The sequence below is a fragment of the Scyliorhinus canicula genome, chromosome 10 (genome assembly GCF_902713615.1).
Source record: "Scyliorhinus canicula chromosome 10, sScyCan1.1, whole genome shotgun sequence".
Taxonomy (NCBI): domain Eukaryota; kingdom Metazoa; phylum Chordata; class Chondrichthyes; order Carcharhiniformes; family Scyliorhinidae; genus Scyliorhinus; species Scyliorhinus canicula.
This window is the reverse complement of record NC_052155.1, coordinates 82052767-82069537: the sequence shown is the minus strand read 5'-3', so window position 1 is coordinate 82069537 and position 16771 is coordinate 82052767. Positions and strand designations below refer to the sequence as shown.

The window sequence follows — 16771 nt, the reverse complement described above, 5'->3', positions numbered from 1 at the left end:
CCCCACCACTCCACTCCCCCATCCCACCACCACCATCACTCTGCATACCCACAACCACCACTCTGTTCCCCCCTCCCCCTACCACCTTCACTCTGCTCCCACTTTCCTTTTATTAGAAAAGAATTTCCTTGCATTCTGTTGAGCACGAAAAAAAATATTTCCCGTTGTTCCTCGTGGTTATTTGCCAATATTATTGTCCGCTTTATTTTCGCAACGTCTTTTTTCAGCCCCCCAAAGCAACGTTACTCAAACCCACCAACCTGGGTTTCACCATTCTTTTATCCGTCTCTGTTATAAAAACTAAACATATTGTATTCTGGTCACTATTGTCCAAATGATCCCTTACTTTTATTTCTCTTATCTGCTCTGATTCATTCCCCATTACTAGATCAATTGGCAAATTTCCCTCGTAGGACTTTTTACATTTTGGGTTGGATTTTATGGAGCACCGTATTTACACGCCCTCCCTCCTCCCCAGCTGAAAAGTTGCTTATCAACCCTCCTACCCAAAGCCCAGCTTCCCCACAGTGATATTACATTTGGAGCACCATTAATTTTTTCAGGGTGAGACTTGCTTCTGGGAAGAAGTGATGGAGCCCAGTCTTCAAGTTAAGTCCAGGCCGACCCGGAGGCCCCGCCACAGTATTTCTGGGCCCGTCAGGTTCCCTATGCATTGCTGGAAAAGGTAGAGACTGAGCTTGGTCGTTTGAAGTCTTTGAGGATCATCAAGCCTGTCCAGTTCACTGATTGGGCAGCGCCGGTGGTACCGGTCATGAAGCGGACAAAGCGGTTCGCAAATGTGGGGACTATAAATTAACTGTAGGCATGGCTTCGCGGTTGAATCGCTACCCCTGCCCCACATTGAGGATCTCTACGCAAAGCTTGCGAGTGGGCATTCATTCATGAGCCACGCTTATTTGCAGCTGGAGTAGGATCGTGCCACAAGTATGTCACTATCAATACATAAAGGTGCCTGTACGAGGAAACACAGCTGTCTTTCAGACTGTCCTCCGCCCGTGCTATTTTTCAGCACGTAATGGAGAACATCCTGAGAGGACCCCTACGTGCCGCTGTTTATTTAGATGACCTGCTGGTCACGGAGCCTCTGCGCAAGAGCACTTGGATAACCTAGAGGCTTTATTGAAGACGTTTTCTGAAGCTGATGTCCGCCTACATATTCTATGCAAGGGAGTTAGTCTACCTTGGCTATCGGGTGGACCGTGAAGGTCTACACCCTGGCTGTCAGATGCACCACAAAGGTGTACACTACATCGCGGAGAGGTTGTGCGACATCCAGCAGGCCCCACCCCGATGGACACCTCAGTACTTCAACCTTTCCTCGGTCTCATTAACTATTGCAGAACGTTTCTCTCGAACTTAGTGATGACCTTGGCTTCCTTTTTAAAAAATCTTTTTATTGGCATTTTCAAAATTATTTACATTGCTGTTCGTTTTCATTTATTGTACAGTCAAAAAGGTTCCTTCTTAGGTTTCTCTATTTAAAGTCTGTCACCGTCTGGCTCAGCATACGATCCTCCCTAACCCCCCCCCACTGCTCCAGCTCCTCTCTCCTCTCTTCCTTCCACCCTTTTTCACTGCTGCTCTCCATTTTGTCTTGCTGGGTTTTGCTACCTCACCTTGCTTCCTCGCTTTCCTCTTTCTGTCTTGTCCTGGCTATTTCCCCCTGGCTACTGGCTATTTATTTATTTATGCGTTGGCCACAAACAGGTCCCCGAACAGTCGGGTGAATGGCTCCCATGTTTTGTGGAAGCCCTCTTCCGACCCACAGACGGTGAATTCGATTTTCCCCATTTGGAGAGATTCTGATAGGTCGGACAGCCAGTCTGCAGCTTTAGGTGGTGCTGCAGATCACCAACCAACCAAGCAGGATTCTATGGAGGGCAATCAGAGAGGCAAAGGCAAGGGTGTCTGCCCTCCTCCCCATGAAGAGATCTGGCTGGTCTGATAGCCCGAAAACCGCCACTTTCGGGCATGGCTCCACCCTCATCCCCACCACTTTGGACATTGCCTCGAAGAAGGCTGTCCAGTACCCAGCAAGTCTGGGGCAAGACCAGAACATGTGGACGTAGTTGGCCGGGCCTCCTTGGCACGGTTCACATCTATCCTCCACCTCCGGGAAGAACCTGCTCATTCGGGTTCTGGTCAAGTGGCCTCTATGCAGCACTTTCTGCTGCGTTAGGTTGAGCCTCGCGCATGTGGAGGTAGAGTTGACCCTGTGCAGTGCTTCGCTCCAGAATCCCCACCCTATTTCGATCTCCAAGTCTTCCTCCTTGTCGTGTCCGGTTCGGTGACGGCCCTCTCCAGCAGTTGTTTATACATGTCACTCCAATCCCCTCTGCCTAAGATGTCTGCATCCAGTAGCTCTTTTAATAGTGTCTGTCGTGGTGGTCGCGGGTATGACCTTGTTTCCTTCCATAGGAAGTTTTTAAGCTGCAGGTATCTGAGTTTGTTGCCTTTAGCTAGTTGGAATCTCTGCGCCAGTTCTTCCAGTGTTGTGACCCTCCCATCAGTGTATAGGTCCCTGACTGTCAATGTCCCCCTGTCCTGTCTCCACCTTTTAAAGGTGGCAGCGGTGAGTGCTGGTGTGAACCTGTGGTTATTGCAGATGGGGGCTTTGTCAGACATTTCGGTCAGTCCGAATTGCTGCCATAGTTGGTTCCAAGTCTGGAGGGTGGCTACCACCACTGGGCTGCTGGAGTGTTTCTTGGGCGGGGATGGGAGTGCCCCCGTGGCGAGGGTCCGGAGGGAGGTAAATTTCCCTAATACCCAGGTGCTGAGAGAAATAAAGTATTGTAGGTAAGGAAATGAGTGAAGTTGTACGAGAGATAGGGAATATACATTGGCATGAGAATTTACCTTATCCATCTCCTTCAAATACCGTTTACACCATTCTCACAAGGGGCTTCCTGTCCTCAGTGCCCATCGCATGGTCCAGCCTGGCTCTCACTTCTTCAGCAGAAGTTCCAATGACTTACCAAAACCTTGGGGCTTCTTTCAAATGCTGATATCCCTGTGTGCCATTTTACCACTTTTCTGTAAAGCCCTTTGGCCTTTTAATGGCTATGGTGGGTCTGTACTTCCTTTTATCCCAGTGGTGATAAGCTAATGAAGGTAGATTCTTTGCTTTCAGATTGCCCTGCTTGACTAAGAAAATCCTGGGTTGACATTGTGACAGTCTGCCAGCATTGGCAGACGCGAGGACAAAGCTCCCACAAGCCCAGAATATAGGAACAGAGGACCAGGTGTAGGCCATTCAGCCTGCCTAGCCTGCTCCACCATTCAATTAGATCATGACTAATCATCAACCTCAATGCCAATTTCCTACATCTACCACAATGCCATTTTCTCACACTATCACTGTATCCCTTGATGTCATTAGTCTTCAGAAACCTTATCGATTTCAGTCTTGAACTTACTCAATGATTGAACTTCCACAGCCCTCCGGGTGAGAGAATTCCAAAGAATCACCACCCTCTGAGCAGCACGGTAGCATGGTGGTTAGCATAAATGCTTCACAGCTCCAGGGTCCCAGGTTCGGTTCCCGGCTGGGTCACTGTCTGTGTGGAGTCTGCACGTCCTCCCCGTGTGTGCGTGGGTTTTCTCCGGGTGCTCCGGTTTCCTCCCACAGTCCAAAGATGTGCGGGTTAGGTGGATTGGCCATGCTAAAATTGCCCATAGTGTCCTAAAAAGTAAGGTATGGGGGGGGGGGGGGTGTTGTGTTACGAGTTTATAGGGTGAATACGTGGGTTTGAGTAGGGTGATCATTGCTCGGCACAACATCGAGGGCTGAAGGGCCTGTTCTGTGCTGTACTGTTCTATGTTCTATGTTCTGAGTGACGAAATTCCTCCTTTTCTCAGTCTTAAATGGTCGACCACTTAATCTGAGATTACGCCCCAGGTTTTACATCCACTAGCCAGAGGAAACAACCTATTTACATCCACTCTCTCAAGCATTGTAAAAATTTTGTTAGTGTCAATGAAGTCACCCCTCATTCTTCAAAACTCTAGGGAATACAGGTCCAGTCTCCTCAATCTCTCCTCATTAAATAATCCCGCCATCCAAGGGATTAATCTGATGAACCTTGGTTACACTCTCTCTATGGCAAGTATATCACCCCTAAAATGAGGAGAGCAATACTCCAGCTGAGGTCTACCGAAGATTCTATGCAGCTGTAGCAAGACATCTTTCCTCCTGTACTCAAATCCTCTTACGATGAAGGACAACATTTGCCTTCCTAAGTGCTTTCTGCACTGCATGTCGGCTTTTAGTGACTCATGAACAAGGACACCCAGGTCCCTTTGGAAACTTGCACTTTCCAACCTATCACCATTTAAGAAATATGCTGCCTTCCTGTTTTTTCCACTAAAGTGAATGACTTCACACTCATTCACATTATATGGGCAATTCAGATCAATACTTCCTTCCTTTCCACTTTAAGTATCTTCACAAATCAGGTCAGATAAAATATGCTGCTTTACAAATGTGGATGCCATTTATTATCTAACATCACCTTCTATCCCATTGCGTTTCACAAATTAAGGTGAAAGAATAATACTTTAATATGACAGCAAAGGTAAAAAATATAGCTGTTGTACTCTGATGTTGTGGGAGGGAATGACGTCTATCCAGTAGGTATTAAATGGTATCATGAATAGGTCATTAAATCACAAATGAACTCCGTTACTTGCGGTCAGTGAAAGTTGGAACTCCTTTGTTAAAACATAACATTTCATTTCTACCATCATAAGATTCCAGTGCTACCCATTTGATCTCTATTTCAAGACAAACGTTGGCGTAACCTCTCCCTTTTTGTCTACTTTACCCCCTTTCCTCCAACACTGCAAAGTTCAGATGTGAGAATGCAGAATTATGTAAATTGCCAGCCACTTACTGGGATTTTACACCAAATGAAAGATTTCCACCTTTAGTTTTGATTTGGTAGGAGCATTTAGTATTTTTTATTGGAACTTTGTCATTACAAAGTTAATTACTATACGCAATGGAAAAACATTTCCCCACAATCACACAGGATATCTGTGTACTGAACCATTCAATTGTCCACGCTGGCACTCCTGCGCATGCGCCAACTCGCACCGGCCGGCGGAGGCCCTTTGGCTCCGGTTGGTTTGGCGCCAAGCCCCTTCCGCGGCGGCCAGCGGGACGCAAACCACTCCGGCGCTGGCCTAGCCTCTGAAGATGCGGAGGATTCTGCACATTCGGGGCGGCCCGATGCCGGAGTGGTTCACGCCACTCCTTCGTGCCGGAGTTGCCCGCCCCGCCAGTTCGCGGAGAATCCCACCCAAGGAGTTTGTCGCAGTCGTATATTAGAGTAGCTCTGTAGTATCTTAGTATAAGTTAGCGTTAGACCATTATTTCCAAGACATTTTAGTAATTCGTTAATGTAGTGTTAGGAATAAATATCTTTGTTTATAAGTCAAAGTTCTTTGTTCACACTACAATATCAAGATTCAACATCAGCCCAATCAAAGAACATTATTGGGGGTAGGGCACAAATCTGTAAATATTTGTTCACATTAAATACCTGTTACCACTGTTACAACCTATCTGATGGTTGTGATGGGTGGGCTACCGTGGGCAGGAGTCAGATGTTATCAAATGATGCAGAGCACCAGGGTTCATCGCAGATCGGGTTGTCATCATCCTCCATCCCATGGACCAGACCCGCAGTTACTGCCAACCCAGGCCACCCACCCCATCATGTGACAGGCATGTATCACAGATGGAGTTGCAGGCGGATGACAGATGAGCTGAGCTGAAAAACGGGGATAATTGTTTTCTCATTTCCTGTTACTCCTGTCAACTGATCTTTCACTCTGGTCATTTGACCATCTATGGCAGGGTTTTACCTTGCCAATGTTTGACTCGTGTAAGCATCAGGCTGGGATTATGCTTATTGTGAATTTTCTGTGCTCAGAGAAACCACAGTGCTTCCATCAAGGTCAGTAGCTGAGTCATTTTTCTCCTGAAGGAATAACCCAGAGGATATGAGTTCAAGGTGCATCCATGGTGAATCATAAAATTTAATCCAGTAATGCACAAATAAAAACAAAAATGAAAGGTCTCATAAAATCCCCATTACCTCACCTTTATGGAAAGCACCAGTCTTAGAGTGGCCAATCTACCTATCCTGCACATCTTTGGGTTGTGGGGGTGAAACCCACGCAAACACAGGACAGTGACCCAGGGCCGGGATTCGAACCCGGGTCCTCAGCGCCGTAGGCAGCAATGCTAACCACTGTGCCACCGTGCTTCCCTATTGACGCTTAATCTAACAAAGAATGGCAGTAGTTACTTAGTTGCCCACACCCCAAGAGAAAATAAAATTTCAGATAATTTTCAGTAATATCATCCCAACACAGTAACATAATCCAAGCAGAATTAAGTGCAATGTTGGAAGCAGCACGGTGGCGCAATGTTTTGCATTGTTGCCTCACGGCACCGAAGACGCGTTCGATCCCGGCCCCGGGTCACTGTCCATTGGAGTTTACACATTCGCCCCGTGTCTGCGTGGGTCTCACCCCCACAACCCAAAAAGATGTGCAAGGTTGGTGAATTGGCCACGCTAAATTGACCCTTAATTGGGAAAAAAGAATTGAGTACTCTAAGTTTTAAGAAAACATTAAGTGCAATGTTGGCTCACTGGTTTCAATTTCTATTACCTTAAACCAAAATGAATGGTATGCTGATGAATGGGGTTTAGAACTGTGTTGATGGGGTAAATTCTGAGCTTCCATACTATGAGCATTGAGCTCTCCTGGAAGGGATTGCAGTATAGGTAATGAAGGTTGTGTTGTTTGTGCTTTGTGCTTTGAGGCTGGATCAACACAGGGAGTGTGTAGAACACTGAAGTTACTTGGTTATATGCTGCTTTTTTCAAAAGCTGAGAAACCTGGTTGAAGCTTGAGGTCCCAGTGTGCAAGATACCAACAAGATTTAAAAATGTAGAGAGAAGATGAAACAAATCAAGTAGCAGGTGACGCAAGAATTGGATGTTAAAAGATTGAAGATTGTGGAAGACACTGAGAGATGACAAGCTTTATCATTTTGAAGTCCTGAGAAAGAATAATTAATGATCTGGCATGGTGCTGTTTCTTGGAATGGCTAATCTTTGTAGTACAGCTGGCAATCACAAAGCTTGTCTTGCCAGTCTGTAAGAATGATACCACTGTGTTTTTTTTTCATTCGTAAAGGATTAAGGTGCATGATCTGTTTACTTGTGACCTTCATCTGGATGCACTTAGTGTGCAGTATCACCTGGCTTTCACATTATAGTACTGAGAAAGGAAAGCAAAGTACACAACTATATCTGAATATGCTAAAAGCCAGCTGCTCAAAAGAAGATGTTATCTCTACTTCCAAAGGTAATAAATGAAAGACAAGACATGACTATTTTAAAGGGATCAACTGATTTAAGAAAGAAAATGCACATTGCTTCTTGAATTACACGGTGCGACTGATCCACACAATGGTCTAATTGTGTTACATCATTCCTTGGATAAAATCTGACTCCAGGAGCTTTCTGTTTTTGGCATATGTGTGAGAACAGAAGGACACCTTTTGCCATTTAGAAAGAGTTTTCGTAATCCTAACAAAGTAAGAGCAACTGAATTCATTTTACTTTATATTAACCTGGGAGTAAAACCCAAGCATCCCTACAATTCAAATTAAATTAGTACAGTAATTATGGAAAAATTATGGTTTGGAACATTTTTATTGCATGATCTAGGTAGAGAAAGCCTAAAATATAAGAAACTACCAATTTTGAAAAGAAGAAAAGACTAGTTAAATCAATATTATTGTTATGATCCACATATAAGAAAAAAAATTCCCACTTCCAGCAAATAGCTGAAAGAATTACAAATTTTAAGACATTTCCTGTAACTAAAAGCACTATTGACAAACCATTAGTTTCTTTTTGTGGGCAACTTTAAACCACAGAAAGAATGTTCTTTTTATATATTCAACTGGAATTATAGTCATTATAGCAAACAGTCCAGAGTTGCTTCTCGCTTCCAACGGGTTCACATTTTCCTATTTCGCCCAGTAGTAACTATTGGGTGGCATGGTAGCACAGTGGTTAGTACTGTTGCTTCACAGCGCCAGGGTCCCAGGTTCGATTCCCGCTTGGGTCACTGTCTGTGCGGAGTCTGCACGTTTTCCCCGTGTCTGCGTGGGTTTCCTCCGGGTGCTCCGGTTTCCTCCCACAAGTCCCGAAAGACGTGCTTGTTAGGTGAATTGGACATTCTAAATTCTCTCTCTGTGTACCCGAACAGGTGCCGGAGTGTGGCGACTAGGGGCTTTTCATAGCAACTTCATTGCAGTATTAATGTCAGCCTACTTATGACAATAATAAAGATTGTTATTATTATGAGTGACTGGCACCATGTATCTTCCTTAGTTTTCCGAGAGTTTCCTAAATCCATTACAAGCAGTAAAGCTTGTCCTGGTGAATCTTCCCCTCTGAAAGGATGGTTCTGCTAGGATGAATTACCCAGAAACCTTAGATTGCTACAGAATGCGCATCTTCGGCTAGAGTCTATCTCCCTCCTGTTTTCAGCTGTGGTAATTTGTAACGCCAAACAGCTCTTAGCCAAGCACATAGAATTGCTGCCTGTGATATTAATTAATTTGTCGGGGAATCCTAAACCTAATCTTTACAATACCTTCCTCTGCATCCTTCCCAATTGCAATGTGAATTGCATGGGTCTTGTATTTAGGACCCCACACTATACGAAGGATGTGAACACATTGGAGGGAAAGCGGAGAGGTTTACAAGATTGGGTCCAGGGATGAGAAGCTTTGATTATGAGGATGGATTGGGGATGTTGGGACTGTTCTCCTTGGAGAGAAGAAGGCTAAGAGGAGATTTGATAGAGATGTTCAAAATCATGAGGGGGCTAGACAGAGTAGATAGGGAGAAACAGTTCCCACTCTGAAAAAAGGATCAAGAATGAAAGGGTACAGATTTAAAGCAAAAGAAGCAAATGTGATGTGAGGAAAGACTTCTTCACAGCGAGTGGTCCGGATCTGGAATGCACTATCTGGAAGTGTGGTGGAAGCAGGTTCGAAAGAGGGCATTAGATGATCATTTGAATATAAACAACATGCAGGGGTGTGGGGAAATTCAGGGGAATGGCACTAAGTCATGATGTTCATTTGTAGACCCAGTGCAGATACAATGGGCTGAATGGCCGCCTTCTGTGCTGCAACAATTCTGTGGTCTGCTCTGTCCAGCCCCCTCCTGATTTTGAACATCTCCATCAAATATCCGTTTAGCCTTCTCTCCAAGGAGAACAGTCCCTACCTCTCCAATCTATCCTCATGACTGAAGTTTCTCATCCCTGGAACCAATCTTGTAAACCTCTCTGCACTCTCTCCATGTGTTCACATCCTCCCTCTATTGTGGCACCCAGACTGTACACAATATCCAAGCTGAGGTCTAACTAGTTTCTTGTGTAACTTCAGCGTAATCTCTTTGCTCCTGTGCTCTAGCAAAGAGAAGCATGACAACAGAATTAAGAAAGAATATTAACCTTAGGAATATTTTGCTAAAATAAAGACAAGAAGGATTGCACTTGGGAGCAAGGTGAGAATCACATTATTGGTGCTACCTGGATACATATAGCCCTGACAGACTTAATAAATAATTCATTATTACCTTTATTGTCTGATGAAGCTCTTTACTATTTTGTACTGTTAAAAGTAATTGAGCTTGTCAGGTTCTGGGCCACTATGAATGATACTAAGTATGCTGCATAAGATTAATACTACCTCAGTCACAACACAGGGGAATTTCATATTTTAATTCATCAAATTGGTTATTAGAAAATGATTGATCATTTGTTTGAGAACCTGCACATTCTCTCTCTAAGCATCCTATGAAGAATAAACAATTTCCTAACATAAACGGCAGCTGGATATTTCTGATCTTTGGTACTTGAATCAGTGAGAGGAAAGTAAAAACCATCTTGCTTATCCCTTCAGCATCATGAAATTTTTCCTCAACAAGAAAAAGTTCAAGGAGACTTTACGACCTTATGATGTGAAGGATGTTATTGAACAGTACTCAGCTGGACATTTGGACATGCTTTCAAGGATAAAATATCTCCAGTCAAGGTAAATGGTGAAAAACGTATGAAAATAAGAATTGACACCTCCTTAAATGTTTGAATTTTATCATTTGTATATAAAAAGATTCCCAGTCAGTGGGTGGCATTGGAGAGACCACATTTACTGCCTACCCTTCGTAATCGTAAGAAGCTGATATGCTGTCACTAAATTGCTGCTGCCATTGCGCTAATGGTGTCCACATCGGCCTGAGGCGAAGATTTTTAAAATTTTGACCCAATATGTGAAAGAGCAGTGGTATATGTCTTGATGGATGTGGCATAAGAATGGCGAGGAAAGTAGCGGCAATAATGTTGGCCTGATGTTGCTGCTCTTGGTATTTCCTGTGATAGCAGTCACAAAGTTGGGAGTTGCTGCTGGAAAAACCTTGGTGAGATGCTCTTGTGCATCTGGTACGTTGCAAATAGTGTAACCACAGCGATGAATGGGGTGCAGATGAAGAAGTACTGAGCAAGGGACTGCTTTACTGAGGATGGTGTAAAAAAGCTGGGTTTTCAATAGCGTGATAAGAATATGCCAAGGAATTAGATGATTCTTGACTGAGGAACTTCCGCAGTTTTAATTCCCAGTTTAGATCGAGGGGTGAGGGATGCCAGGCATGGCTCACTATATCACCAGTTTGGATCAAAATGAATTTACTAACCATTGATTAGGTACACTTAAACTGTTGAGTGAGTGAATTGATGCTTTCTTGTCAAATCATCAAGGAAAGAGCAAGACCAAAGTCATGTACCAAACACAATTAATTTGTTAGAAATCATAGTTTAAAGTTGAAGTTGCATAGGTGAAAGCTGAGCAGACAGGCATTGATGTACAGTTACCTAGCAGTTGAGCAACAAATCATAGCAAAGATTATATTGGCGTCACTCTAAATCAGCACTAGGAGATGTTGAGGATTAACTGTAGCATTGGCCAGAGCCTGAGATTGCCAATCGATGCAATTATTTTAAATATAATTCCTTAAATAGTTGACAAGTTAACAGCATTGAATAACTAGTTTATCAGACAGTTGTAGTCTAAGTTTGATTAATGATGTTCAGAGTTTTCATGACCTCAGTCCAATGAGTGGCATGTTTGAATAATCTCATTCCTTCCCTGGCACACAGGCATTAGCTTCTGGAGTCTAAAGTCAGTGAAGTTTGTGTTGCATCAAAGGGACTGTGCATTTCACTTAGATCTTCAGTTCTGACTGGACCCACTTTGGACAGAAATGACAAAATCTGAGCTGGCTTCACTCTCGCCTTTCTCTGATCTTGGATACATATAAAGTTAACTGATACTCTGCTCTACCTGCAGCTGGTAATGACAACATGACAAGCTAACACAGTGTGTTACTAAAAGAGAAAATAGTGGACAATCCCAACAGGTCTGACAGCATCTGTGGAGAGAAAAGGGAGCTAACATTTCAAGTCTGGATGACTCTTTGTCACAGCTGTTAACTTGACCAAACCTCCAGTGGCGTGGCAATTGAGTTGAAATGCCAGTCCACTTGAAAGTTCTTACGTTAAAATGCTGGCGATCCTATCTTGCCTGGCTTTCCAACTCAGGCCAGGCGAGTGTACAGCGTGTCCTTAGGGCCTTGCTGTACACTCGCCTGGCCTGTAGGGGCTGTATAGTCAAAGGGAAGTAAACCCCATCCCCTATTTTACAGCATTAACTCCCCAATGCAACTTTGAGGTATTCCTGGAGCTAGTAAATTACAGCCCCAGAGACTATTAGGTTACTTGCACTAGAAAATTATCAGTTTCTGTCTCGGCCATTCATTGTGTTCCTTTTTCTACTCTTAAATCTCATTGGTTAGGGAGATAGATTATTCACTGGGATCCATCCCCAGGTGCACTATAGACTCACTATGCAAATCAGCTTACATATTTGCGCTACAAAAATATTTCAGGTGTCAGGCGAGAGGTAAAAATCTTTAATATATCATGCCACAAGTTGTTTTCTCCAGCATATTCTGGGATATGAGCATTGGTCAGTTGGGGTGTTACATTGCATCTTTATATTAATCTAATCCTCATAATTCTGACAATAATGGCCCGAACTCTCCAGCTGTTGGCATTCTCTTTCCCCGAGAGCAATGCACCCCCGCCATGGATTTCCCAGCAGCACGGGGTGGTTTCAATGGGAAATCCCATTGACAAGCGGCGGGAGTAGAGAAGGGCCTGTTCTGTGCTGTATTTCTCTATAATCCCACCACCAGCAAACAGCGCGCTGCCGCCAAACACACGGCTGGTGAACCGGAGAATCCAGACCAATGTCAAAGATACATGTTTAAAAAGCAATGTTGGATGATAATAAATTTAAATTTTTTGAGTGAGGCAATGGAGAGTTACAATGGGTTTCTTGATTTTCCACTTGCTGTGATACATCATTGTTGAGGTTGGTTAGCTCAGTAGACTGGATGGCTGGTTAGTGATGCTAACAACGTGGGTTCAATTCCCATACTGGTTGAGGTTATTCATGAAGGTCCCACTTTCTTACCCTTGCCCCATCGCCTGAGGTGCTGTGACCTACAGGCTAAATCACCACCGGTCAGCTCTCAAAGGGGAGAGCAGCCTATGGGGCTGTGGGGGAATTTACATTTTACAATAGTGCCAACATCCTTTTGGGAATGAGCTTTGGAACAGTTTTTATGCATGAGTTGCCAGAATTTACTGACTGGGTTATTTCTCTCGTTGCAATCGGTGTTAATAGTAGTTACAATGTGCAGAATCATTCTAATTATAATGTCTGTCTGAATGATCTGGGACCCTTCATTTTTCTCAGGATTGATATGATCCTTTCTCCTGTGCCTCCATCAACTCCCAAGCAGAAGAAATTAAACTCAAAGGGAGGTTTTGTATACCCTTTACAGCAGTCACCTAAGTAAGTACACATTAACATTCAGGTCTATGCAAACATAATGTCGCATAATATTTTTTACATTATTCTTTATTCATCTTTTAGCTTTCACTGCTGACACAGGGTAGCGACCATAGAAATTAAATCACTATTTTGGCGACTCTGCCAGATCACAGCACTCAGTTGGACCATTTAACGTCAGTTTATTATGAAAACAAAGAGATAAAAATTCATTAGCGCCTCAGGTATGTGGACTGGGGCAAAGGTGAATGGGTTGGGTTCGATTGTGGGTCAGGCAGCACCCCTTGGGATGCTGTGGAGCCGGAGAATATTGCTGCTCCTGGCTTTTTACAAAAATAAACGGTGCCTGTTGGTGGTGGATGCTTGTTGAACCGAATCTTCACCCACCTGGAAAAGCTGAGTGGAGGATGCATGATGACCCTCTTTGTAAATGGGCAGCAATCATTTTATGCACCAATGCCATATTTTGGGAGGTCAGAAACTCAATTCTCACTGATACTTTACAAAAGTCTATTTCCTTTAGAAATTTAGAGTACCTAATTCATTTTTTCCAATTAAGGGACAATTTAGCGTGACCAATCCACCTACCCTGCACATAGAACATAGAACATAGAACAGTACAGCACAGAACAGGCCCTTCGGCCCTCAATGTTGTGCCGAGCCATGATCACCCTACTCAAACCCACATATCCACCCTATACCCGTAACCCAACAACCCCCCCTTAACCTTACTTTTATTAGGACAGTACGGGCAATTTAGCATGGCCAATCCACCTAACCCGCACATCTTTGGACTGTGGGAGGAAACCGGAGCACCCGGAGGAAACCCACGCACACAGGGGGAGGACGTGCAGACTCCACACAGACAGTGACCCAGCCGGGAATCGAACCTGGGACCCTGGAGCTGTGAAGCATCTATGCTAACCACCATGCTACCCTGCTGCCCTAATCTTTGGGTTGTGGGGACAAAACCCACGCAAACACGGGGAGAATGTGCAAACTCCATGTAACCCAGAGCCGGGATCGAACCTGGGACCTCAACGCCATGAGACTGCAGTGCTAACCACTGGGCTACCGTGCTACCGAAAAGTTTGTTTAATGCCAAACCAAACATATTTAGGTCCTGGTCCTTCCGGCACATTCCCGCTAAAGTCAAAGTGGGAAAGTTGGGGCTTCTTATACCCAGGGCGAAATTCTCCACCTCGCGATGCTGCAAATGCAAACTACACCACCTGCACCACAGCCTTTGGAATCCCCCCTGGATCTCTGCCCCTCTCAGGGCAGAGGACTCACCAGTGACCCCTACCCCTCTGGATCACCAGCTGTCTCCTCCTGAGGAGACAGGCAGCGCTGACTGCCTCTGCCACCACCTCCCAGGCAGTGTTCAGGAGGGCAGCTTGAGTGTGCGACCAAGCTGAGGAAGAGGGTGTCCCTCCATTCCTCACTGGCATGGAGCTATGGGTGCAACTTGGACTCCCGACTTGGGGGGGGGGGGGGGGGGGGGGGGGGTGCAGATCTTTCCTGAGCCATCTTGGTGGCTGCAGTGAGTGTGTAGTAAGTGGAGTGTTTAAAAGCGGCTACAGCTGCCCCAGCATTTAGAACGGCCGCTGGGCCGGGATTTGCCTGGAATTCGCGCCAGAGTGCTGGCCCATTGGCACGTGCTGAATTGCTCAACAAATAGCGCCGTCAGCAGGTACGCGAGCCACACACAATTCAGTCCCAGCGTCAACACAAGTCCCCCAAATGGAAAGTTTTGCCACAGAATATATTTACAAACTGCATGGAACACAACTGATAATAGAAGCTGCCTATTCCCAATTAGCCTTTCAGTGACTATTTCAAGGTCCCCATTGTGGGCGACACGGTGGCACAGTGGTTAGCACTGCTGCCTCACAGCTCTCGGGACCCTGGTTCAATTCTGGCCTCGGGTGACTGCCTGTGTGGAGTTTGCATTTTCTCCCCGTTTCTGCGTGGGTTTCCTCCGGGTGCTCCTCCGGGTGCTCCAGTTTCCTCCCACAACCCAAAGATGTGCAGGTTGGGTGGATTGGCCATGCTAAATTGCCCTTTAGTGTCCAAAAGGGTAGATGGGGGGTTACTGGGTTATGGGGATAGGGTGGAGGCATGGGCTTAAGGAGGGTGCTCTTTCAGTGGGTCAGTGCAGACTCGATGGGCCAAATGGCCTCCTTCTACACTGTAAATTCTATGATTCTATGATTGTTATGATTATTCCTGCAGAAACAATCTTTCAATTTCTACCATTCGAAATGGTATAAAATGGTAAATGGAATAAAACTGAAGTAATTCTGATAAATGTAATATCTGTTTGGCATGTTTGGAAAAAGTGTCCCATTATTCTCTTCTGATGCCTCCCTGAAATTGCACACATCCTGCATGATCCACCTAAACGGGTAATAGTATGGACAGCTGGTTTGTGATGCAGAGTAAGGCCATCAGTGCGGGTTCATTCCCCATACCGGTTGAGGTTATTCATGAAGGCCCTGCCTTCTCAACCTTGCTCCTCGCCTGAGGTGTGGTGATCCTCAGGTTAAATCACCACCGGCCATCTCTCTCCCTCAACCTATGGTCATCTGGGACTATAACGACTTTACTTTAAATATTGTAACTATTTTTTAAATATAGCAAGACTTTTATATGGAATAATTCTACAAAGGAGTCACAGTAGGGATAAATTGAGCAGCAGAAAATGGTGTTAAATGTTTTTGATATCACAATGTCATGGTGTGTCATTAGTAGACTATGTTTGCTTTATGTATCTTAAACCATTTGAAACCTCTGTTAACAATGCTCTACTTTATGTGTAACAATCAGAATTGATCCCGATGTAGCCAAAGGTTCTGATCCAGAGGCTGAAGACCAAAGTATGATGGGAAGATTTGTCAAGGTTGAAAGACAGGTAATGCTTCAAGTGGCAGTTGACTATCCAATGGTTTACAAATAATTTTGAAAGAGGATGAAGGACATTGCAGCACTCTCTTTCGATCGAGGTGGGCCTTGAGGATATCACCAACTTTATGTAAATAGGAGCAACTAAGTAGAATCAAAGGGCTGGACTCTTCCCCCCCCCCCCCCCCCCCCCCCCCCGCAAGAACGCCATGGACGATCAGCGTACAATGAAGAGCCCCATTGACCTCGGGCGGGATTCTCTGGTCGCTGGGCAAATGCGGCCGGAGTATCCCGCCTAAAGAATTTTACTCCATTGTTTGTTTAGCACCCCACACATATAAGTCTGAATAAGGCAGACTTTCATCTGTTCCCATAGCAAAGTTTTTCCATGAAACAGGTCACGGGCCTGTCACTTAAAGTGCACCGCTCCAAACTAAGCATGGCTGACCAGGAGTCTCTCCACTCTTACCACCTGCTGTTGGCATGTGTTGGGAGGATTGTGCAGCCCAACCCCTTGGCCACATTACGAACACACCATACTGGGCCATCACGTCCTGGGGTGGGACTCAAACCTGAAGCTTCTGGCTCAGAGGCTGGGACACTATCCACGACTCCACAAGATATCCTACATATCACTGCACAGACAGAGGCTATTCCATGTTTTGTCCTAAGGGCTATCTGCTCCATTCTGTTCCTCTGCCATTTTCCATCTCTTTTCAGATATTTATTTTGTTTATCCACTTCCCATCAGATTATAATTGTTCTGCTTCCAACGTGTTTTCTGTGTGGCCATTCTGTATCCTAGCAACCATTTGCTGAAAACAAATTCTA

The 16771-nt window shown here is 44.9% G+C and overlaps 1 protein-coding gene across 1 annotated transcript in view; it reads left to right on the top strand.

The window, feature by feature from the left end:
* The window catches only part of kcnq3 (potassium voltage-gated channel, KQT-like subfamily, member 3), a 471023-nt gene that overhangs the window by 439802 nt on the left and 14450 nt on the right, over positions 1-16771 (top strand). Inside the window, exons 13-17 of the mRNA XM_038809241.1 lie at positions 2142-2195; positions 6417-6447; positions 10028-10159; positions 12941-13039; positions 15866-15950. Coding sequence (XP_038665169.1) covers positions 2142-2195; positions 6417-6447; positions 10028-10159; positions 12941-13039; positions 15866-15950 — 401 coding nt within the window. The remainder of the gene's footprint in view (positions 1-2141; positions 2196-6416; positions 6448-10027; positions 10160-12940; positions 13040-15865; positions 15951-16771) is intronic.